This window comes from Neurospora tetraspora (assembly GCF_033439725.1).
Source record: "Neurospora tetraspora strain CBS 560.94 chromosome Unknown B0H65scaffold_2, whole genome shotgun sequence".
NCBI lineage: Eukaryota > Fungi > Ascomycota > Sordariomycetes > Sordariales > Sordariaceae > Neurospora > Neurospora tetraspora.
The window spans coordinates 6,168,629-6,191,522 of record NW_026944384.1 but is presented as its reverse complement, the minus strand read 5'-3'; the positions used below and the strand labels follow the sequence as shown (position 1 = coordinate 6,191,522).

The 22,894-nt window shown below is 53.2% G+C and overlaps 10 protein-coding genes across 10 annotated transcripts; 5 read left to right on the top strand and 5 right to left on the bottom strand.

The window, feature by feature from the left end:
- The first annotated feature begins 222 nt into the window (after window positions 1-222).
- B0H65DRAFT_141881 (50S ribosomal protein L30e-like protein) lies at window positions 223-1,445 on the top strand. Its single transcript, XM_062820945.1, has 2 exons — window positions 223-565; window positions 675-1,445. The coding sequence occupies exons 1-2, from the start codon at window positions 277-279 to the stop codon at window positions 1,130-1,132; spliced, it is 747 nt and encodes a 248-aa protein (XP_062685293.1). The 5' UTR covers window positions 223-276; the 3' UTR covers window positions 1,133-1,445.
- Window positions 1,446-1,783: 338 nt separating this feature from the next.
- Window positions 1,784-3,606, bottom strand: B0H65DRAFT_459675 (uncharacterized protein). Its single transcript, XM_062826476.1, has 3 exons — window positions 3,144-3,606; window positions 2,298-2,736; window positions 1,784-2,218 (listed from the first exon to the last, which is right to left on the bottom strand). Exons 1-3 carry the CDS (start codon window positions 3,154-3,156, stop codon window positions 2,161-2,163), a joined length of 510 nt encoding a protein of 169 aa, XP_062685292.1. The 5' UTR covers window positions 3,157-3,606; the 3' UTR covers window positions 1,784-2,160.
- A 1,646-nt stretch (window positions 3,607-5,252) lies between these two features.
- B0H65DRAFT_420941 (HAD-like domain-containing protein) lies at window positions 5,253-6,913 on the bottom strand (the record flags this gene model as incomplete). The annotated part of the gene is made up of 2 exons (XM_062824313.1): window positions 5,253-5,404; window positions 5,473-6,913. The coding sequence occupies 2 exons, from the start codon at window positions 6,911-6,913 to the stop codon at window positions 5,253-5,255; spliced, it is 1,593 nt and encodes a 530-aa protein (XP_062685291.1).
- A 2,610-nt stretch (window positions 6,914-9,523) lies between these two features.
- Window positions 9,524-10,318, bottom strand: B0H65DRAFT_419229 (ubiquinol--cytochrome-c reductase chain; the record flags this gene model as incomplete). Its single annotated transcript, XM_062824195.1, has 4 exons — window positions 9,524-9,584; window positions 9,695-9,872; window positions 10,119-10,144; window positions 10,257-10,318. The coding sequence occupies 4 exons, from the start codon at window positions 10,316-10,318 to the stop codon at window positions 9,524-9,526; spliced, it is 327 nt and encodes a 108-aa protein (XP_062685290.1).
- Window positions 10,319-10,648: 330 nt separating this feature from the next.
- On the top strand, window positions 10,649-11,957 carry B0H65DRAFT_587163 (band 7 family-domain-containing protein). The gene is made up of 2 exons (XM_062830964.1): window positions 10,649-11,211; window positions 11,273-11,957. Exons 1-2 carry the CDS (start codon window positions 10,888-10,890, stop codon window positions 11,777-11,779), a joined length of 831 nt encoding a protein of 276 aa, XP_062685289.1. The 5' UTR covers window positions 10,649-10,887; the 3' UTR covers window positions 11,780-11,957.
- Window positions 11,958-12,928: 971 nt separating this feature from the next.
- Window positions 12,929-15,205, top strand: B0H65DRAFT_141748 (uncharacterized protein). Its single transcript, XM_062820944.1, has one exon. It carries the CDS (start codon window positions 13,084-13,086, stop codon window positions 15,196-15,198), a length of 2,115 nt encoding a protein of 704 aa, XP_062685288.1. The 5' UTR covers window positions 12,929-13,083; the 3' UTR covers window positions 15,199-15,205.
- A 249-nt stretch (window positions 15,206-15,454) lies between these two features.
- On the bottom strand, window positions 15,455-17,055 carry B0H65DRAFT_459662 (acyl-CoA N-acyltransferase). The gene is made up of 2 exons (XM_062826475.1): window positions 16,474-17,055; window positions 15,455-16,332 (listed from the first exon to the last, which is right to left on the bottom strand). Exons 1-2 carry the CDS (start codon window positions 16,784-16,786, stop codon window positions 15,896-15,898), a joined length of 750 nt encoding a protein of 249 aa, XP_062685287.1. The 5' UTR covers window positions 16,787-17,055; the 3' UTR covers window positions 15,455-15,895.
- Window positions 17,056-17,338: 283 nt separating this feature from the next.
- B0H65DRAFT_459659 (uncharacterized protein) lies at window positions 17,339-18,705 on the top strand. The gene is made up of 2 exons (XM_062826474.1): window positions 17,339-17,600; window positions 17,652-18,705. The coding sequence occupies exons 1-2, from the start codon at window positions 17,549-17,551 to the stop codon at window positions 18,446-18,448; spliced, it is 849 nt and encodes a 282-aa protein (XP_062685286.1). The 5' UTR covers window positions 17,339-17,548; the 3' UTR covers window positions 18,449-18,705.
- A 63-nt stretch (window positions 18,706-18,768) lies between these two features.
- Window positions 18,769-20,928, top strand: B0H65DRAFT_141705 (uncharacterized protein). The gene is made up of 4 exons (XM_062820943.1): window positions 18,769-19,031; window positions 19,091-19,597; window positions 19,662-20,548; window positions 20,641-20,928. The coding sequence occupies exons 1-4, from the start codon at window positions 18,887-18,889 to the stop codon at window positions 20,734-20,736; spliced, it is 1,635 nt and encodes a 544-aa protein (XP_062685285.1). The 5' UTR covers window positions 18,769-18,886; the 3' UTR covers window positions 20,737-20,928.
- Window positions 20,929-22,009: 1,081 nt separating this feature from the next.
- On the bottom strand, window positions 22,010-22,762 carry B0H65DRAFT_141690 (uncharacterized protein). The gene is made up of 2 exons (XM_062820942.1): window positions 22,407-22,762; window positions 22,010-22,234 (listed from the first exon to the last, which is right to left on the bottom strand). Exons 1-2 carry the CDS (start codon window positions 22,488-22,490, stop codon window positions 22,124-22,126), a joined length of 195 nt encoding a protein of 64 aa, XP_062685284.1. The 5' UTR covers window positions 22,491-22,762; the 3' UTR covers window positions 22,010-22,123.
- Window positions 22,763-22,894: the final 132 nt, after the last annotated feature.

The following is a 22,894-nucleotide window of genomic DNA, read 5'->3' as shown; positions in this document are numbered from 1 at the left end:
AACGGCTTTACAATTGGCCTACAAATTTTTGGTCGCGCCGCTCTGCTCTGATTGACTGGGTCACTGATGGACCCAGTAAAATCTGCGTTGAAGAATCCGTTCGCGATCAACCCCATCACGATACCAATACCTTGACGCCCCAACCCAGTAACTTTTTTTCTTTACTGCAGTGTGGTTTGTAACATTATTCCCAAATCTTAATTCCTGTTTGATACCCCCTCCCTCAACCACCAACCAAACACAACCAACCACCAACACACATTATAATCCGACAAGATGGGTTCCACCGATAAGATCAAGGAGAAGAAGGACAAGTCCGAGAAGAAGGACAAGAAGGAGAAGAAGATGAGCGAGGAGGCCGGTGTCAAGAAGGAGAAGAAGTCGGACAAGAAGGAGAAGAAGGAGAAGACCGAGAAGCTCGCCAAGGCCGTCGAGGCTCACCTCGAGAAGGAGGGTTCCGTCGACCCTGAGGATGTTGTCAAGACCGCCGAGGAGCTTGTTCCCTTTGCCCTTCCCCTCGCCGACGACAAGACCCACAAGAAGATTTACAAGTTGATCAAGAAGGGTATGTTTTGCAATTAATCCTCTTCCATTCAACCATCCATTGAAGCGCAATTGCGACCCCAATCAATTCCACAAAACAAACCACTAACACATCACCTCCCTCTCTCCAGGCGCCAAGCTCAAGTCCATCCACCGCGGCGTAAAAGAGTGCGAGAAGGCCATCAAGAAGTGCCCCCTGCGGACCGCCGCCTCCCCTCCCGCCGACGCTCCCGGCCTCGTCATCATCGCCGGCGACATCTCGCCCATGGACGTGATCATGCACTTCCCCATCCTGTGCGAGGAGCACGGCGTCCCTTACCTGTACATCCGCTCGCGCGCCGATCTGGGCGTTGCCGCCTGCACCAAGCGCGCCACCTCGGTGGTGATGCTCAAGCCCGAGGGCAAGAAGTCCTCCGGCAAGGAGTCCAAGGGTGACGACGATGAGAAGAAGGTCGACCCCGCCGAGTACCTCGAGGCCTACAAGGAGCTGGTCAAGACGGCGCAAAAACAGTGGAACGTCCAGGTCGAGCCCTGGGTTAAGGGTACTCACCCGCTTCAGATTGAGGCGAGGGTCAAGGCTACTGCCTAAGTTGGCGGGAGCAACAAAGCGAAAAAAATGAAAGACTGCGACGACTCGATGGCGACAGCAGGGGCATGAGAGCATGACATTGTTGGTGTCGATGTGATTATGCGTCTGCTAGTCAGAGTGTTCGTGTGCGTATGTGCTTTTTGCTCAGACAACCGGACCGTCTCTTGTTGAGAGGAATCGGGCAACCTAGATCTCCTTAGAGTCTTGGGGGCCGGTGAGAAGCACGAAGAAGACTTCTTTCCATGGACTTGCGACTGGTTTGGGGACTTACTGAAGAGGGAGAAGCAAGTTGGCGCTCTAATCACATCCTTGTCATCCTGGCCTCTCCATCTTCACCTTGAAATCAGTCCTTGTCCCGACTTCGTTCAGGCTCTTTCCACGCACTTTTTTCATCACGCAAAGGCGGTCGGATACCGATCATCATCACCTCCGCATTGGTCACCATCCGGGCAACTCGGCTGCGCTGGGCTTTTATCTAAGCTATAGATAGAGAGCATTCATGGGTCTCGTCTTCACAGGTTGACATTTTTGGTCTATCCTGGTTTCGGTTATGGATTTTTGGCGCTGGCTACTTGCTGTCATTAAAAATGGAAGGCGTTGTGGGGTAACACTTGTATTTTGTACGGTATATATGAGAAAGGAATACCAAGTTCGTCAGTTCTCATCTTCGTTCCTATGTGTCCAACCGTCTTTGGGTCGAATGCCGTGCGTTGTACCTCTATCTCACAATACACGACACAACATTGACATGGCCAACTACCAACACAACACTTTTATCAGACGCAAGGCAACTCCAATCACGAGCAAACAACAAGCACACGAACCAAACAGTGAGGTATCACCAGCGTCTTCCATTCATCTCAGGAATGCTGATATGCTAATAGCTTGATACAAGTACAGAGGGTACTAAGAGAAAAGGGAAAGCCCAGGAACACGCTCACACTCCAAATTGTAGGTGCGATACCAAGTTCCTATTATCATTAACTTCATTAAACCATCCTAGAGTTCTTTTTACTCAAAAGAACCCTTTACTCGGCGCGCCAGCTCGTCCGGCCGAGGCTAGGGGAGCCGGAGGTAGCAGAGGAGCTGTGTCAACAGTGTCAGCAAAACTGTTCCCTCAGGATATACCGAAGTATAGTAAAAGGTTGTTTACAAGGTTACCCACTACTCAAAAGGGTTGGTGCGCGTTCCCCACCAGGTAAGGAAGACAGAAAGGCCGACAGTCTCAAACAGCTTAGCGAGGACGTTGATGCCGACAGTCTCGAAGGCGCGCTTCTCGACGAACAGCTCAGAGATGAAACCGGGAGCAGAGGTGGCAGCGAAGATGAGACCGCCGAGGTAGGCGGCGCCGCGGTAGCTGAGGGTGCCGGTGGCGTTGATCAGGGCACCGATACCGTACGACTGCAGGGCCGAGCCGACCAGGGACGAACCCCAGGCCATCACGGCCGAGGTGGCCTCGCGCGACTTGATGAACTCCTCCTTACTGTTGGAGAGCTTGGCGCGCTGGTAGGTCTGGCCGAAGAGAGGGGTCATGATGGCCAGCTCGGTGGTGTGGTTGAAGATGGTGCCGAGGGCGATGGCCGAGGGCTTGACGGGGGGGAGATCTGTTTGCAGTAGGTTAGTATCATTGCTTGGTATGATTGTTGATGCTCAATGGTTGATGGTGGTGATGCTTGTGCGTTGCGATGCGGTGGTTCATCTTCGGTTCATCCCAATTCGCAATGTTTGGCATGTGCTTGTGTTGTTTGACGTGCATCCCATGGTCCGCCCCGCTCGAATCCCCTACGTCATAGACTGCCGCGGGTTTCTCATAGCAACGCAAACCCAAAACGCGATGCTTCTGAGCGAAGTTGATGTCGAGGATAGCGAGCAATGAGGGCGTACTCGAGATGCTAGTCATTTTGTCGAGATATTCGGTTGTGTCGTTGTTGTCGTTTGAGATGAAGCCCGAAGCATGAACCACCTGACGCGGATGCAAGGTGAGATTGACAGGAGAAGAGGGGCTACTAACAGTGAAGAGACATGATGGCGGTTGGTATCGTGTAGTAGGTTATAAAGTGGTAGTAGTTGTTCGTTTGGGTATCGTCGTCGTTATTCTCGTTTGGAGAAGTCGTTGTTTTGTTCACTTGTTTGGATTGGAGAAGCAAGCAAAAGGGAGATGGAGGGGAGGGAGGACGCGGTGGTTATAAAGTACTAGTGAGGACGGGAAGGAATGGATCTGGGAAGGCCTGCTGCCAGGGCGAGATCATTTCTTTGTGCGTCACGATTTCAGTCAACCAAGCAACCAGGCGAGAAAGCAAGCAAGCATCCATGAGCCCAGCCCAGCAGGCCAGTCAACCAAGCCGAACAGGCAACGAACAGCGACCAAGGAGCAAGGACGGATGGAAAGAGACCTGACAATCGCAATGGAACCTCCCGATGTCTCCTCTCTTCCTCTTCCAGCGAGATTCCCGGACTCTAATTGGCCATCTTTCAAACTTTCACTGTAAAATTGCAAAGGAAACACCATAACATCATCGCTCCGTCGAGCTTTCCCCAGACTTGCATCTTTGTGATGTGCTGCAAGATGATGTCACCACCCATTCGAAACCTCGACCAGCGCTTTCCCCAATGCGGACTAACCCTTGTCGGCCATTGCCCCACCTTCCATCGTAACATCCCATCCGCGGACACCGTCCGTCTTGGACAGGACATCGATTCAACAAATCCACCATCTTCTCAATCCGCTCCCGTCTTGTTGATCGATGTCTTGGTGAGGGGTCAATCCAGCTGTCAGTCAGACTCAGGCAGGCAGTCAGACTTGGAGGTCACGGTATCGAAATGGTGAAACAAAGGGGTCACGTAATTGCAATTGCATGATTACAGCCGCCGCGGTGGGAAGTCAGATTTCGTTTCCGCTTGTTTTCCCTCTGCTATGCCGAACTACTTTCCCGTTGAGCCGTTGCTGCCCCTCTCTCTTCTGTTTACTTAGTGTACATAGTACATACTTACTTCCGTTACCCCATCGAGCCCATGAATCCTGTCTTCGGTCCTCATTCCCAAACCATCGATCCGAAGCTGAACTCTCTCCACCATGGAATTGTACTGTGTACGTTTCTGACGCTGCAAAGTGGATTCTTGCTGAGGTTCAAAAACCAAGCTGAAGTTGAGGCAGTATACTTAGTTTCTCTTCTTCCAAGGCGAAGGCCATGAACATCGTGATCGGGTTTTATACTGTGTAGTCCGGAAGCAACAGAATGAAACTGCCCCTCTTCCTCTTCCTCTTGAAATTCATGGGGGAGAAAAAAGATCCCACGGTGACGTTTGTCCCCCCCCCATAGAGTTGGGATAAGTGAGCTGCGTTCGTTCCTGAAAAGTTGACCAGGGGGGTCCAACGGGCGCCCTGTCACCTACCTACCTTACCTACATACACGCACTGGTGACTGGACGGTCCGCGGCCGCCGCATAGCATCATTACCAGCCACGCGAGCCACGATATGTGAGCTTGGTCCTCTTGGTCCTTTCCTCGAGATCCCTGGATCTGGATCTTGAAAAAGTCTGGAAGTCAACAAAAACCCCCGAGTGGGCACCGTTGAGTCCAGACTTTCGTGCTTCCCTTCTTCTTTTTTCCTCCTATGCAATCAGATTGTTGGGAATGCAGTCCGAAGGTGTTGAAGGGTACAGTATTATGTATGCCCAGATAAAAGATCCTCGACCGTTTCATGCAAAGAAATCTTGGGGAACAGGCGGCGATCTTTGGAGCGTGAACGAGTGGGAGGAGAGGGTCTCAGACTAGTTGTCTTGCAAAGATGTGGGTACTAAATGATGGGACGTTGGCTTTCCCACCTGCTGTATAGACTTCAGGTGCTATGTCTTCTTTAGCTAAAAAACGTGCAAGATGCCAGCGATAAGTAGAAGATACTACACCCGTAGACAGAAGACAGGAAAATAATCCATGATACTCGCTGATCCTCATCTCTAATAGTAGTATAATAATACTGTCGATATGTAGTATATATCTTGCTTCATCCTCCTCTCTCGCTCATGCTCCCTTTCTCTCCTTTCTTTACACTGATCTCCCACTTTCATACAGTTCGCAAAAGCAAAAAAAACAAGCAAATAAAAATTCAAAGATAACTCATCAAGCCGTATGCTGCCCATCCTCTCCGTCTCTCAAGGCCAACAGGGCTCTCACGTCCGACACGTACTGCAGACCTTCGAGGAACGGTATCAAGTACATCAAGTCGAGGTCAGTCGGGTCGCTGATCCAGCCTTGTATGGGTATTGCATTGTCTGTTTTCGTTTTCTCTTGTCAGCACTTGTCCCCCATTCTCGCACAAAAGACAGAATCGAAAACTCACCCTGATGAAACATATAGCTCAACGGGCTATTATCCAATATCATCACCTTGCTCAGATCCGGCTCCACCGAGCTCAGATCCTTGATAAACGCCCCATGCCTAAACGTGCAATGCTGCCGATAATACCTAGCCGAGAAGTACTTGCGGTCGCTCTCCAGCCAGTCGATCACGGGGTCCGCATACTCCTGCACCGACGCCGTGAACACCACCAGGTTGTACCACTTGCTGACACGTCGCAAGAACTCGTCGCAGTGCGGGCGCTTGTGCACGTAGTAGAGGATGGGATGCTGCGGCCCGATGGTCTGTTGCCCGCCCACGCCCACATAAGTCGTGTTCAGTCGCACTTCGACCATGTGGCCCGAGGACATGCGGCCGCCTTTGGACATGGAGTGGATTAGGGTCTCGTCGAGGTCGAGGATGAGCGTCTTTTGGTGCTTGAGGTTGGCTGGGTCGACGGCGCTGATCTTGTATGAGGGCTGGCGCTTGGGGATCAGAGGCCTCGGGGGCGCGGGCGTCTTGGGGTACTTGGTTAGAGCACCGACGGGTGAGGTCGGTGACTTGAGCTGAGCCGAGATGTCGTTGCCGGGAACACTGAGGTTTTGCTGGCCGGACCCGCCATTGCCGTCACTATTAGTGGTAGATCGGCCGGAGGCGGAGGAGCGGTCCTTTCGCTGCTTGCGCTGTCGTAGGGAGTCGGCGTCCGAGTGAAGCTTGATTCTTATGGAGCGTCGTGCCGGGGCGATTTCTTCAGAGTCTTGGGATGACTTCGATTTGAGACGTCGCCCGCTGCTGTTACTACCCCTCTGGTTTTCCGTTTCCGATTCGGACTCGGAGGAGAGTCCTGACGATGAAGAGCCGCTAGAACGGAGGCGAGACTTTCGTGACTTGCGAAGGCTTCCTCCGCTGCCCGTCCCGTCCAGGTTAGCGTCAGAGAGGGCAGCTGCCTCATGGTAATCCATCGCCATTTCCTTCGCATTTCCTCCATATCGCCCGAACAGTTTCCGTAGTTGTTTGGTGGGCGCAAAGTTGCCCTCGGCATCGTAGAACAAGGCGATCAAGTAGAGGCCGGGCGCAGCAATCGTCATGAGCAGCCAGCGTATGGACTCGACAATGGCGAACGCGAAGCGCTTGGGGAGGGGTTTCCATGTGGTCGGCGACTTGGGCTGGCCTTGGGCTAGCAGAGGGGTCTTCTCGTCGGGGTCGTAGTCCTGTCCATGGTATCCCCCTTGCGCAGTTGTATCCTTGTCCTCGGGTTCTTCTGGCAGTGTGTTGTTTTTGTTGACTAGGCCCAACAGCTCTTCGTTGCTGCGCGACCCAAGATTATCGTCCTCCTCCTTGCTAAGATGGTGGGCTAGACTGAGTGCGCTTATAGAGTTCGATCGAGACGTGGTCGGGCTGGACGTCGGTGATACTCGGGCCGAGATGATGTTTAGGGAGTTCATCTTGCCAGCGCGGGGAAAGCCATGAAGGACGCCAATGCGAACCGCGCCCAGTGGCAGTTGCAACGGTGTGACGGCGACGGCGACGGAGGTTTATTCGAGCAAAGATGGATGATGTATGGTAGTCAATTCCGCGCGGCCCCTAAAAGGAAAATCGTCGGACGTGGGATTGAGGCTTGGGGTGGCCTGCAGGGTGTACGGAGGGGCGTTTGTTGCCCGGCCGAGGTTTGGTGTTGCGCAGCGACCGAAATGTGTTCGGTTGCTCTGTGACGGGAACTGTTGTGGATGGCGAGGATGGTTGGAGATGGAAATGGGTACTGAACGAACTCTTACGTGGATATGGCTTGTTCCCGTTAGGTTTGTATGATTTGTTGGCCGAGATCCGGCTGGGGAACTTTTTGGGGAAGATCGAGAAGCAGCGAGCTAGGGCCGGAGTCTGGAGACGGCAACGATGTTGGGGTCCAGGTCTGGAGACTGGAGACTCGGGAGTTGCGAATGGAGAAGGGGCCAATGTCGTCAACCGCGGTGTAACCTTTTCTGTAGTTCCACTTTCCAGAAACAATCGTTCACTCTTTCTTTCTAAAGTTGTTTCCCCCTTCTCCTTGAAACACTAAAGTGAAGAGGTGGAAGTTCAGTCGGGTCGCAAAAATGTTGCCTGTCGAACGAACGGCGCAGGTGGTGAGATGGGATGTCCGAGGCCCGCCCAGATTTGCTTTGTCTGGACTTGGTTGGCTATTCAATAGATAATACGGACAATCGATAGGTAGGGAACGGGGAAAAAAAAAAGAAAAGGGTGGTGACCGCCCAGTCCCAAAGATCGATCTCACAGGCAAGACATGGAAGTCAATAACCCCGGTTCATAATAAACTGCACGAATAAACAACGACTTCGCTCCAGTCGCCAACACAACGGGACGCTAGCCGAACGAACGGACGGGGATGGTAACGACTAACGAGACAACGGCGGCGGCGGCGGCGGCGGCGGCTCAGCGGTTGTTCACCAAAAAATAATGGGTTTTGGAAGTCTAGATGGCCCGGGGTGCTCAACAAATGCCATTTCACCCACTGATTCCATTCACGTGTTCCTCCCATCCCGACTGACTGACTGACTGACTGTGACCGGGAAACCCGATCGAACTGCCTGGCCGCCGGCCATCTCGATGGGCCATGGCGGGGTTCCACATCCACAACTCACAGCGAGCGAGTGGGAGTGTCAACACAACAACCGAACCACTCAACATCGGAGTTGACACAACATGGGACCTTGGTTGTTTTTCTTTTCTGTCTGGGGGGAATAGCGACACCAATCGATTGAAACTTGAAGCTTCTATTCCATCTTCTATTTGCAACGGCAGCTTTCGTAGTCAATCAAAACTTGCACAATTGCTATCATGACACAATTTCACATGCTCGTCTTTTCCCTCTGTCTCTACCCATGCTCCGGGCATGTAACAGACCCGTCATAAATGCTACTATAAACCTCTCGCAAACTCTCGCAAATATCGCCATGATAACCCAATGCAACTGTAGCGAAAAACACAAGACGCAAAACGCCGTCTGAAGTGTCGGAGTTTTGCCGTTTCCTGCATTGTTTGGTTTTACCCCTGAATTCTGCTTCAGCCTAGGTGGTTGGGCTGGTGCCCTGGGGATTTCTCACCGATCTCTTTGTACTACGAGTTCTGGAAAATGCGGCTAATGAAGGCACGATACCAATAGTAGGAGGGGACTAACACCCACTTATACCTACTTGGGATGTTACCCCGGATGGGTCATGGTATACGAGAAAGTACAATTGTAAATGCGGTCTGGGAGTTTGGGTTTAGTGCATCGGGTTGATTTTGTATATCAAGTAGCTTCTGTCATTGCGGCTGAAAAGTTGTCGGTCTCTACGATAGATTTCCTGGGGGTGGTTCTTAGACCCTGAACTGGTGACAAAAAGAGGAGGAAGTTAAAGGTTAGATGTTCACAGTCCTACTCATGGAATTGAGAAGGGTGAGCAGGGCTGGCCAACTTTCCCTAGAGGAGAATGGTAAATGAACTAGGACATTTTGTTTCACGGGCGTGGTGATACGTCATAAGATGAGACGCGGCTACAGTTTCAGCCTTCTCAGCATCAAAGAGGATTCCAGAGGCGAGATCAACAGAATCAGACTCCATTGAGGGACCAGCCGATCAGCTTCCTCGTGGTTCTCCTCGTAAGAGCTGGTACAGCCAGCGAGCGAGTATCAGCAGTCACTGAAGAGACTGGCCTACGGGCCTGCAGAATGCTCGACGGTTGGACCCAAGGGCCAAGAGCTCGAGGTAGGCAAGATAACCAGAGGAACGTCCGGATGGGGCATGGAAAGAATGTGATCGTGAAAGGTTGATAATCACATGCGATTCTGCTAAGGTCGACCTGAATAAGGGAGAAGTTGGTGGTTCCAGTCGTCGTGTATAGTTCCAAAGCCAGCACATGCCGATGTTCAAAAGCAGGTCCATGTCTTGTCTATGTCGACTCCGATTCGAACCGTGTAAGGATAATGATGGTGATATACAGGTTAGTCTATTGAGCACTAGTTCCCTCTCTCGGGAACTGCACCCTGGTTCCACGCCCAAGTATCGTAAAGTCCATCGCTTACTCCTCCGCCTGGCCGCCGAACTCAGCACGACCAGCCTTGGAGTTGAGGTACTCGTTCCTAACCAGCAGAATCCCCTGTTAGAAAACGACGACAACGACGGTCCCTCCTTTGCCACCTCGTGATCGAAATCCCTCGGGGCTGTGGGTGGTGGTGGTGATGCAACGTACCGCTCGACAGCCCAGTTCATGATGTAGTAGCCGGCAACAGTGGCGGGGGCCCAGTAGAGGAACTGGGAGCTGAAGCGTCTGAAAGTGTTGAAGACGGCGTCGTGGGCAGCGCCGGCGAAGGGGTTCTGGCGGTTAGGGCTGATACCGTAGGAGATGATGCCCCTCTGCTTCATGCCACCTATTCGTCGGGAAGAGAAACAACATGGGTTAGATCGTCTTGTTCTGTCTCGATCGTATCATCGGTTCGTCAAGGGTTGGTTCGGCGGGCGTGCGGGCGTGCGGGCGGGCGGTCATCAAGGTTCTTCCTCCTCTGGTTCGGCCATCTCTCGTTCCCTCATATTCCCCATCCCGGTATTTCCCGTCGTTGAAGAATCGCCGTGTGTTTTGTTTCGGTGCATCGTCAATTGCAAAGGTTCCTACTCACCAAAGTTACCCCAGCCACCAAGGTAGCTATACAAACATGCATGTTAGCTAACATCCAAAGCTGGGTCGGAGGGGGAGCCGCGGCGCAAAGGGAAAAGGGCGCATGGCCGGTAGCTTGTGAAGTGGGAGGAAGACTGACTGGTTGTACTTGCCGATGGGGGCACCGCCGCCGCCGCCGGACATCATCTGAGTGGGACGCATCTTGATATATGTGTTGTCGCGAAACGCGCTATGGGGAGGGGTATCAATTGGGTCGTGGTGAGGACGCAGTCGTCGTAAAGGTTCGGGACGGGAAGAGCTTCGCGCGGCGTTGGACCGGGTTTGACGAAGTTCGAAATCAGTCGACAGTGAGTGGTTGGCAGTTGCCAAGTGCCATGGAGCCGTCACTGGCAGTCGGAAACCCGAGTGCTGGAGGCTCAAAAGGGCTTAGCGTAGAAAGGTACAAGGTGCAAGTACCTTAATCCTTTCAGCCTCCTTCCGACCTGCCCGCCTGTGAAGACATGCGGGGAGCTTGAGAGCTGGGCCTGGTCCGGGCGGCATGGCACCCCACTTTTTGCAGAAGCTCCATCCATCGCAGAACGACTGCTGCTGCTTGCTGCTGCAACTGGGGGAGCACCACCACCACCACGATCCACGGTCCACGACGTAGTTCTAGTGCGTCAGGTATCCCCGGAAACGACATCCACGATAACCGCCGGACCTTTCGATCCCTCACCACCACATCAACCTCCCGTCGACCGAGTTCGATTTATACAAAACAGATATTCACAATGGCGGCAAGAGGATTGGACATGATCACCAAGTTCGCCATCCCGGCAACTGTTGGTGTGGCTCTTCTCCAGAACTCCATCTACGACGTCAAGGGTGGTTCGCGGGCGGTTATCTTCGACAGAATTGCCGGTGTGAAGGAGACGGTCGTCAACGAGGGCACACACTTTTTGATCCCATGGCTGCAGAAGGCCATTGTCTTCGATGTTCGCACCAAGCCTCGCATCATCCCTACCACCACCGGCTCCAAGGATTTGCAGATGGTCAGCTTGACGCTCAGAGTGCTGCACCGTCCTGAGGTGCAGGCTCTGCCCAAGATTTACCAGGTGCGTTTACAGTTCCGACAACTACGACGGATAGCTTACTAACATTCCACGCGTCCCACAGAACCTTGGCCAAGACTACGACGAGCGTGTCCTCCCCTCCATCGGCAACGAAGTCCTCAAGTCCATCGTCGCCCAGTTCGACGCCGCCGAGCTCATCACCCAGCGCGAGGCCGTCTCGCAGCGCATCCGCGCCGACCTCGTCAAGCGCGCCGCCGAGTTCAACATTGCGCTCGAGGACGTTTCCATCACCCACATGACCTTCGGCAAGGAGTTCACCAAGGCCGTCGAGCAGAAGCAGATTGCGCAGCAGGATGCCGAGCGTGCGCGCTTCATTGTCGAGCGCGCCGAGCAGGAGCGCCAGGCCAACGTCATCCGCGCCGAGGGTGAGGCCGAGAGTGCAGAGACCATCAGCAAGGCTATCAACAAGGCTGGTGATGGTTTGATCCAGATCAGAAAGATTGAGGCGTCCAGGGAGATTGCCCAGGTGTTGGCTTCCAACCCCAACGTGGCGTACCTGCCCGGAGGTAACAAGGGGACAAACCTGTTGATGAACGTTGGCAGGCCATAAATGGGAGGAATCAGTAAGAGAAAGGGATGAAGATGGTTCTGCAGAAAGGGGACCGGGATACCTAGGCTACGGGGGTAAAGGAAGGTAATGACCAAAATGGAACTGTATTATTACGATATGAGCATTGTGTATCTTCTCCGCTTAGGCACTTGTTACAATAGGAGCATGCTTGAACTTGAGTTGGTCTTTGTACGTGATATCATAAAAGGTGGAAAAGGTACCCCAGACCTCAACGCCAGGGATGCATGGATCCCGTAACGCTTAAGCGGCGCTTCGGTGGACCAATGACCGGATGCAGGGGCCTCAGCTTCCGCCTCATGTTTCCCGTTTCTTGGCTCAACCTCGATTTGTCTCCAACTTCATCTCAACAACACACTGAAAACTATCTAAGACATCAAAGACGAGGACTTGAGAAGCTGGGCATCTCTAGACCTCCGCTTTACCTGTACTTGTCAGATATAGTATACGGTGCTCACCGTTGGCGTATGTGTTGCCCTCTGCTGGCTTTTGCATTTCATCCCTGCCTCAGTCCAGCTCAACTGCAAACCAACCTTTGAAGACCAACCTTTGAAGACTTGGTTGATGTTGTCATATACTTTGCCGTTAGTCTCACTCGAGGTTGAGTTACCAGAAGAGCTGGAATATGCCATCACCCTTTGCCTACTTCTTTACGTAATTGCGCCAAAGTCCCAAGCTGACGCTCTGCAGCTATTGCAGAACACCTTGTCAGGAAACTAAATTGTTTCCATCAACGTTGCCTGAAAGACAAGACGGAATCAACCCCACGCTACGTATTACCGTCATAGAAGGTAGTTTTTCGGTCTGTCTAGTCGGGATCACAAAGGGAAGCAGCGAGTGGGTGCTACGGATTGAGCCTTCCTTGTTTGCCCAATTCGTCACCAAGTCGATTTCACTATTTGAGATATTCGGTTCACGACCTGGAAGCTCCCGCCCTTTCTTGTCCAGCAAACAACATATCATATCATCAACCATATTTATACGAATCAGAACTTCACGGGGAGCAACTGGTCTCCCATAGGAGTCAACTTCTCCCAAGTGGACATCACTTCTTCGACCCTCATCTTTGACCCTTTTTCCCGTCAGAGTTGCCCATCATAACACGCCTTCCAAAACTCACGCGCGAGGTCGCTAATAGACTCTCAAGAACTCGTCATCTTGCTGTTCCATTGCCCTCAAGACCGCATTTTCGCTTCATCAGCAATACGTCTATCCAGCGCTCGGGCGACTCGCAGGAAGCAAACCCACTGGCAAACCGTGAACCCTGGCCAACCCGCGCTCAAACAATGGACACCGTTTTACAGAACTTGGGGTCGATCCCCTGCCCGCATGGCGACAGGTGCACTGCGTCCGGCTGTCTCTTCCAACACAGCTGGAACAAGAAGCCGGCCGCTCCGGCATCGGCCAAACACGATGGTCTAGACGAAGATGACAATCCGCGAAAGCGTCGCAAGCTGTCAACAGAGCCTACCCAGAGCACAGTATCAACAACGGCAGAGCCTTCGAAGCCCAACCTGGAACCTGTCACGGCCAAGAAACCCGTGTCACCCCCACCACTGGGCCGAAAGCCAACAGTTTTGTCTGTTCAGTCAGTTCCGTCTGCAGCTCCTTCAACACCAGCAACCAAACCAGCAACTACACCATCACAAACCGATCCAACACCCGTGAAGAGCGCCGAGAAGAGGGTTCCTATTCGGAAGGTACAAGCTCCTCGCAAGGTCGAGACACTCAATCCTCGCATGCTCAAGGGTGTGGCACCTGCTACATTCGAGTTCCGGTTCAAGGCATTGACCATGCTACACGAACAATTCGTCCGACTGAACAAAGAGATGGAAAAGGCGGCTGGTAAAGATGCGGAGAGCAAGAAGTTGGTTCTTACTCCGCAAGAGCTAATATGGCTTTCTCTGGACTTGGAGGAGAAGATTGCGATGGACAAGCCGTCCATCTACAACAATGTCATCAAGAACCGCATCATGGGCTACAAGAAGATGACGCCCAAACAATGGAAGGCAGAGCGTCTTGCCGAGATCAAGAAGGAGGAGGAACGCAAAGCCGCTGCGACCCAAGCAGGCTCCAAGAAGCAGGCCCTCCTCGGTCCTCCCAAGGAGATCAACACAGGCCTGACGCCGCAAGAGGAGATTGCCTTCCTACCACACCTTCTCACGTCCATCACCGAACTCGCCCAGCATGGATACGTCCCCAAGCCGCCATCTGAAGAGGAAATCAAGAAGGCACGCGAGGGCGTCGAGGCTGCCATGGGCTGGGAGACGTGCGACCGCTGCACCAAGCGTTTTCAAGTCTTCCCCGGCCGTCGCGAAGAGGACGGCGCTCTCACCACCGGCGGCCCCTGCACCTACCACTGGGGCCGTCTCCTCTACCCCGAGCGCGACCCGACCAGCACCGTCCAGCAAGAGAGGACTTACCGATGCTGCAAGCAGCTAGCCGGCGACTCAACCGGTTGCACAAGCTGCAGCACCCACGTCTTCACCGTCAAGTCCCCCGCCCGTCTAGCGACCATCGTTCCCTTCATGGAAACCCCCGAGAACCCATCCGTACCCAAGGACCGCGCCGTCTGCTTCGACTGCGAAATGTGTTACACCGTCAACGGTCTCGAACTGATCCGCCTCACAGCCGTCAACTGGCCCGACGGCAAAGAACTCCTTGACATCCTCGTCCGCCCCATGGGCGAGATCCTCGATCTCAACTCGCGCTTCTCGGGCGTCTGGCCAGAGGACCTAATCAACGCCGAACCATGGAAGCCCGTCGCTCCTCTTGACCCTGTCACCAACACCGATTCCTCCCCCTCCAAACTCCCACCCTCAACCAACCCACCAGCAAAACCAGGCCAGCGCAAAAAGATGCAAATAGTCTCCTCCCTCACCGTCGCCCGCGACCTCTTATTCAGTCTCATATCCCCCACCACGCCCTTGATAGGCCACGGCCTAGAAAACGATCTCAACACCATGCGCATCTGCCACCCCACGCTCATCGACACGGTTCTCCTTTTCCCACACAAGAAACCTTTGCCGTACCGGAACGGATTGAAGATGTTGATGGAGTGGAAGCTCAACAAAGCCATCCAGGTGGAACCTGATGCTGATTCCGCCGATGGCACGGCACAAGGCGGAAAGCTACTGGGGCACGATTCAGCCGAGGATGCGAGGGCCGCGGGAGACTTGGTGAGATATGAGATTCAGCGTAGGTGGGCGAGGATGAAGAGGGAGGGGTGGACTTTGAAGAAGGGGGTGTTTGTGCCGCCTAAGGAGAAGAAGGGGGCGACAGCTGGGAGTGCTGGGAAAAAGTTGACGGTGGAGGGGATTGAAGGGACAATGGGGGCTACGGCGACGGAAGTGAGGAAGACGAGGGATGGGACGGAGGAGGGCGAGTTGGTTGAGGTTTAGAGGTGCCTTGTCACTCATCTCATGGGCTGGGGAGACTGGATAGGTATCCAGTGGTGAAGAGAGGGTGCAGTGTTTGGCTTTTGAACACTCGGCCATGGCTCCTGGGCTACTAGTAGTTGGACAAGCTTTGCATTATAGAGTCTGTCTTCTCTCAAGTTCATAAGAGTTTCTTGAAGTGTGATACGGGAGTCATAAAGCGATAGGTAACCAACCAGTAGACAAAAGCTATTCTTATCCGTTAATGCTCGTACTCTTGAGACATTTGGAGTTCTCCGTTGTGAAATAGTTTTATACCGTGATATTCTTGCCTACCTCCTCTTTTCTGGGCGATCTTACTGTTGTTCAATGTTTACTTTACCCCTTTTCGTCCAGCATGCCAGCTTCATTCCTTACTATTCATACCATGGCAGCATGGGTATTGACTACACCAACAAACAGCTGGCCTCACAATCATCAACATGTCCTTCACATGCTTCCGTCATTGTCCACTAAGCGGGTATTCATTCTTTCCACCGTTTTCGAAGTGATCGAACAGGGTAGGTAGGGTCTAGACGCCAGTCTCCTCCTGTAAAGCAAAAGAATCTTTTTTTCCTTTCCTTTTCCCAACCCCAGCCAGCAGTAATGCCAAGTCTAATTTCAACGCTCATCTTCTCTCCCCTTACACTTTCTAGACCGTCGTCACAACAGACAGTCTATTCTAGTGTTTACTCTCATCCCTCTCCACCAACTCACCAACTCCTAACCCCCTACCGACCTTGACCTTGACCGTCTTATCCTCTTTCTTGGAATCAGCAGCCTCCGGATCACGACCAACATCACCAACGGCCTCACCCTCATCCACACCTTCCGATCCACCACCCTTTCCGCCGTCTTCAATCTGCTTCTTTTTGGAGGAGGAGTCCTTATCCTTCTTCTCGCCGTCCTGCTCCAGAAGCTCGTTCTGAAGAGCCTCGCGGATAGGTCCCAGGTCGAGCTTCATGCAGAAGGCGTCCTCGCCGTCGGCGTAGTACTTGGCTTCCGTTTTTTCGGTTTTGAACCCCAAAGTGTCGCGGTACAGGTGGATGGCGGCGGCGTTGGAGACGCGCACGTGCAGCGAGACGTAGTGGGCGCCGAAGGTTTCTACCATTGCTTGTTCTGTTCACAACCCCAACCCAGCATGTCAGCATTGCGTCCAACCAAAGCCCAAACCTCGAGCGAAGCGAGGAAAGAAGAAAAAAAAAAGAAAAAAAGAAGAAGGAAGAAAGAAGGGTGAGAAGGGGATGGAGAGGAACGTACGAGACTGCCTCATCAACTTCTCCGCAATACCCAGTCTCCTATGCGTGCGCATCACGCTCAAGCTAGTAATGTGTCCGTGCTGCACACCGTCCGTCGGCTCCTCCTCCATCTTGGCCAGGACGTAGCCGACGATCTTGGGGTAGTCGTAGGCGCTCTTGGCCGGGCGGCTCACGTCGACGGCCACGTAGGACAGCTGAGGCCACGAGAGCGCGTGGTACAGGTAGTACTTGAGGAAGTAGTTCTCGGGCAGGTTCTCGATGTTGGCGTGCTGGATCAGCGGGATGTCCGAGGGGCGGAGGACGCGGATATCCATTGTGGCGGTTAGGTTGTCTAGGGGTTCGTTTGGCTGGGTGGTGGTTTGCTGAGTGGTGCTCGAGTGGTGGGAGGGTGTGTCGTGTCGTGGGTAGGTGACGACGGACTTGGTGATAGCTTCAACTTGGGAAGGGCTCTGTGGGAAGTAGCTGGATTGGTTAGTAACAGCTATGTCAACAGAAGGGTAGGTATCCCCGGCAACGGAGAGTATCAAGCTAGTATAGAGCGGGCTTATTGAACGGGGGCCGGACTTACAAGGGAAGCGTGTCGTCTACGTCGGGAATCGGTGCTTCGGTGTTGCAGTCACGGTTCAGTTGTCAATGTTGAACTACTGTACGGTGGTGGTGGGAGGCTCTGGATCCACAATCCGTACTCAATGTGGGGCACTTCCCGTGGAAATCCAGACTGCCTGACCCCTGGCGGCAAAGCTGCTATAGCCGCACAAATCGCGGGGCCGACAGCCCGGGAGCTAGGGGCAGTCAACACCGGGCCAAGCGCGCCGTGATGCAGTGTGATGCGGGGGAGCTTCGTCTCAAAGCTTCTCCGAATCTTGATAATAGCCGACCATGGGGAAATTTGGGAATCTTCTCGTGACGGAGTGGGAATCTATATAGAGAGCTTATGTTCCCTTTTACTTAATTGACTGTGGCCTTCGTCTTCCTTTCAGTTTCTGTGTGTTTGATTGTAATACCCTCTTGATACCCAGCCACTAGCTACCCCACCATCACATACGCGTCCGACCAGAACGACAACAACACTCACAATGTCTCAACCACTCAAGGGCAAGCTGGCCATTGTTTCCGGCTCTTCTAGGGGTTAGTGACACTTCGTGTCTCATAGCCACGAATAATCACTAACAAAAACAGGCATCGGCGCCGCCATCGCCGAGAACCTCGCCTCCAAAGGCTGCGACCTCATCCTCAACTACACCACCCCCTCCTCCGCCTCCCTAACCTCCGAGCTCTCCGACCGCCTGAACAAGACCTACTCCGTCTCCTCCGTGCCCGTCCAAGCCGACATCGGCACCCTCGAAGGCCCCCAAGCCATCATCGCCGCGGCCAAGTCCGCCTTCTCCAAGTTCGATGGCTCCCTCCAGATCGACATCATCATCAACAACGCCGGCATCGCCCGCAACGACATGATCCCCAACGTCAAGGTTGATGATTTCACAGAAACCTACCGCGTCAACGTTCTCGGCCCCTTGCTTCTAGTCCAAGCAGCCCAGCCTTACCTCCCCAAAGACCGCTCCGGTCGCATCGTCAATATCTCCTCCGTCTCCTCGTCCACAGGCTTCGTAGGCCAGTCCGTCTACGGCGGCTCCAAGGCCGCCATCGAGGCCATGACCCGCACCTGGAGTCGTGAGCTAGCTGAGAACTGCACAGTCAACGCTGTCAACCCGGGCCCCGTGGAGGGACCGATGTACGCGTCCAACTCGGAGGAGTTCCTGGAGGGCATCGAGGGGTGGATCAAGCACACGCCGCTGATGAAGGCGCGGGAGGATCTGCATGGCAAGGAGGCTGTCGAGGAGGCGAAGCAGTGGCATGGCAGGCTGGCGAAGACGGGGGAGATTGCGGGTGTGGTGGGCATGTTGTGTGGTGAGGAGGCGGGGTGGTGTACGGGACAGGTTGTTTGTGCTAATGGGGGGATGTTGATGTTGCATTGAAGGGTTTATGAAGGCGGAAGGAAGCCGTCCATGGCTGTTGTCCAGGACCTTGACATTTCATAGACTTGACATAAGCGTCCAGTATTCATGAATTCGGTAATCCGAGACATTTCTTGACGTGGTGTTTAGATTCCGGTCTCAGAGTCCTGTTGCCCATGGTCGTGAATTCGTGAAGATGGAGGAAGATGAAAAGGGGAGTTTGTTTGTTTTCCTCAGGGGTCAAGGCTCAAGCAGTTGGCGGATAGCAACCGAGTTACAGTGGACTGGGGACCGCTGAGTGATAGGCGCAAAAGTGGGGCCCAACTTTCCTTATCAGTTCCCGTCCAGGCGCGGCAACGGTCCCCAGATCGCGCCTCGGTCTCTCGTTCAACAAGGCTGAAGTCATCGTCACTCCGTTTTCCAATTGATCTTCATAAACAAAGTTATCCATCACACGACATGTCAGGACCACCCGCGCGAGGAGGCCTGTCCCTCTACGCCAACCTTCTCGAACCCAGTGGCACAAGCGATTCGACCTCTACCTCGAACGATGCTGTCGCAAACAAGCAAGAAGACGCCCCGGCAAAGAAGGCCGTAAATCCAGGTCAGAATCTTCATTCAGGATGTTCACGTCAAGCACAACCGCTAATAGAGACCCGACAGCATTCGCCTTCCAACCCATCCGCCGACCACAAGTCAAACAACCAAACAAACCCAAACCAACCCTCCCCAAAGCGCCACCCTCCATATCCATAGCAGCAGTCGCGGCAACCGTCAAGACATCCGAACCCGAAAACAATGGCACAACTGCTGCCACAACGACATCAACAGCGAATGCCGCAGCGCCCCAACAGCGCAGCACCCTAGCCGACTGGGTAGCCACCGAAGACGACGAGTACCTCTACAACGGATCCAACAACCGACGAGAACGCGGCGGGCGCAGAAAGAAGAAGAAGAAGAACGATGACCGACCAGTCGAGACGAATTGGGACGAGCTCTACGATCCAGCAAGACCTACGAATGTCGAGGAATACCTTCGCAGCGACGAGCGCATCAGGGAGATTCGCGACTGGAAGGCGGTGTTGTATGCGCATAGACGGAAGAGGAGGGACAGCTTTGATAGTAGGAGGAGTGATGAAGAGGAGGAAGAGGATAGGAGGGTCACGAATAGTACGTTCAAGAGCTTGGGGTCAAGACCATATGAGAGAACAACGGCTGACATGATATACAACAGACCAGTTCGCGCCTCCGGCTTCTTTCTCGTTCGCACCACCACCCATGTCACCACCACGAGCTACAACAACGGCAGCAGCACCAACGCCAGCGGTATCAATACCAGTAGACGAATCCGCCGACGAAGCCTACGCTCGAAGACTAGCACTATCAGGCATGGCACCACCACGACGATCACCTTCCCCCCCTCCACCACAACCACCTGCCGAACCCTCAGCACCAGATACAGCAACAATCTCCCGCGCCCCAGTCCGCTACGAAGCTCCACCACAACCCCCCTCCGCCCCCGAAGCCTCCGGCGACGACGCAATGGACCTCGACTCGTCCGACAACGAAGAAGTCAACTACGACGCCATCCCCGTCCCCCTCGGCGCCGCCTCCGCCTCAGAAGAACCTGAATCCGCCTCCTCTGACGCTCCCAAATCAAAACTACCAGGCCAAGCCGGTTTCGCCGCCCGTCTCATGTCCAAATACGGCTGGACCGCCGGCTCCGGTTTGGGAGCTTCAGAATCAGGTATCACCTCCGCGCTGCGCGTGCAAGTGGAGAAGCGCAAGAAGCGTTCGGATGCTGAAGGGGGTGGGTGGGCGGAACCTGGTGGGAGGGGGAAGATCATTGCTGGGAAACCTGCCGCTGGTGGTGGTGGTGGTTCGTCCAAGGAAGAAAAGGACGGTGGCAGGTTTGGGAAGATGAGTGAAGTGATTGTGTTGGATCATATGCTTGATGGGATGAGTGATGAGGAGTTGAGGCAGGAGGTTGAGGGGGGAGAACTGTATGAGGAGATTGGGACGGAGTGTGGAGAGAAGTATGGAAGGGTGATGAGGTTGTTTGTGGAGAGGGAGGGGAGGAGGGTGTTTATTCGGTTTACGGATGGGGTTTCGGCGCTCAGGGTAAGTCTTCTTCTTCTTCTCCTGGGGATGGGGATGATGATGATGTTGTTGTTGAGGATGTGTTTTGCTAACTGACTGGGTGATGATTACAGGCTGTCAACGCACTCGAAGGTCGCATATTCAACGGCAACGCGATTGTCCCGAGGTTTTATGATTTGGAGAAGTTTGAGGCGGGGGTATATAAGTAGTGTAGTACGTCCCAGTATCGTTGTCTAGCAACTCGAACAGATACCAGACCCATTCCCCCCTTTGAACAGCCAGACCATGCCCAAACAAACAACAACCATGCCTCATAAGAACCCCATCACTCCTTTATTAAAACGTCAAACCCCTATCGTCCATCCCTAAAAGTCTTTTCTGTCCATTAATACTCCGCCATTCCACTCCCTGATCCTCACCTCAGTCCTCCATTACCTTCAAGTCAATGTCGATTTAGTCCTTGGTCAAGCCGTGCTTGAGACGGAAGGAAGCCTTGCTTGTGCCTTTCGATCTGAACAGAGCAACTTTGCTCCCGTTTGCCCTCTTTTACTCCCATGGTGCTTGCTGTCCTTGTCATCTCATGTCCATCCATATCAACTTTGATATTCTGATGATGGGGTCGCTTCGCTTCTTAAACTTTTAAGAGGCCTCAGGCGCAACAGGCGAAGCAGGCGGAGCAGGTGAAGGCGAAGGCGACGCAGGCGCAGGCGTATTAGGCGGGGCCCTTGGGGCAGGACGACGAGGACGAGGAGGAGGGGTTCTCGGTCCGGGTCCGGGTCTAAGAGGGGGCCAGAACTAGGGACGGGGGTGGAGAGGGAAGAGGGGGGAGGGGCGGTCTTTCATTGGGTAGGCCATTTTGTTTTTCTGTCTGGTTGATGGGTTCGGATGGGTTTTTGGATGGGTTGGGGTTGGAGTGGGTTTGGATGGAAGCTGATGGCTTTGTTGCTGTAATCTGAGAGATTGCGAAGGCTGGTGAAGGCTGGTCTCGGATCGAAACTGTGGTGGTTGGTGGTTGGTTGGTGAGGAGGAAGAAAGAGGTTTGGTTGAAAGAGAAAGGGAGAGGGGGATATTTATAAGGTACAACAAGTGGCAGAACTGACGACAGTTTAGAAAAGACACAATAGCAGTGTTTCAAACTCCTCTGAATAGATCTGACGTCTTACTTCCTATTCACCCCGTCATCAACTCTTGAAACACACAATAGGGTCGAACTGGTTGGTCTATATAGATCTCCCCCCTTATTCTAACACATCCACCCCCCCCCCCCCCCGCGAGTAGTCCTCAGAATAAAACCCAACATGGCCAGTTCACAATACCAGTCAGTCAATTTGCAATAGGCCGTGACAAATCTCTCGTATGCCTCTGGTAAGGCTTGAAACGCAGAGATATGAATCCGCTTGGCCTTTTTGTTTCGGGAGAGAGATGGGATTATGATCAAAAGGTGTATTGGACACGGGGGGATAGGTGAGAGAAGGTACTGGAGGTGTAGGCTACCTAGTCGGGGTGTTCGGTTTAGTTTTATTAACACTTGATATCTCCGTCGTCAACTCAGTTCAATGCCACTCTTCCCCCACTTCCCTCACAAAAATAGTTACTTTACTTGTCCGAATGCCTCTCCCGGTTCCGATACTCTCGCTCTTGCTGCTGCTGCTGCTGTTGTTGTTGTTGTTGTTGTTGTTGTTGTTGGATTTGTTCGCGGGTGAGTTTCTACAATGAGAACAGCGCGCGCGTCTATTGTCAGCATTACTCTACTCTATGTAACTCCTAAGCCATCGGATGAAAACACAACAGAGACAATAAATAGCCTGGTTTGGTGTTTCAAAGCCATATGCCTAACCAAGTAAAGTGACAAACCAAAAAAAGGTGAAATTAAACTTACAGCATTAACCTTCGCAGCCTGAATAGAATGCCTGGTATAAGCAAATAGGACCCAAGCCATTGTGAAGGCTGCCAGGGGCGCCATTACTGTCTGTTGTTGATTGTGTGTAAGTGAGTTAGTTTCCCGAGGTCATCGGACACTGACTGGGACGACGAGCTAACATTTGGGTTGATGTTTCTTGATGTCTTCTTCATTTTGGGGTTTGATTGATCTTTTGGTGTGTGGAGGTTTTTTCTCTTTCTTTTTTTTTTTTTGGGAGGATCAAGAAAAGGAGAAGTAGGTCAATTAAAGTAAAAGAAATATCAGAGATGGGCGTCGTTGGTACAGGTGATGAATGGTTGTCGTCGTTGGTCTTGTTGGTCGTATCGTTCGAGGTTTCTTTCGCTACCACTGCCACCATCGTACTATAGAACTAACTGCCCGTGTAAGTGGACCGAGCGTCTTTCCCTTTCCGACGACGTTTGAGGACCGACCTAGGAATGAGCGCA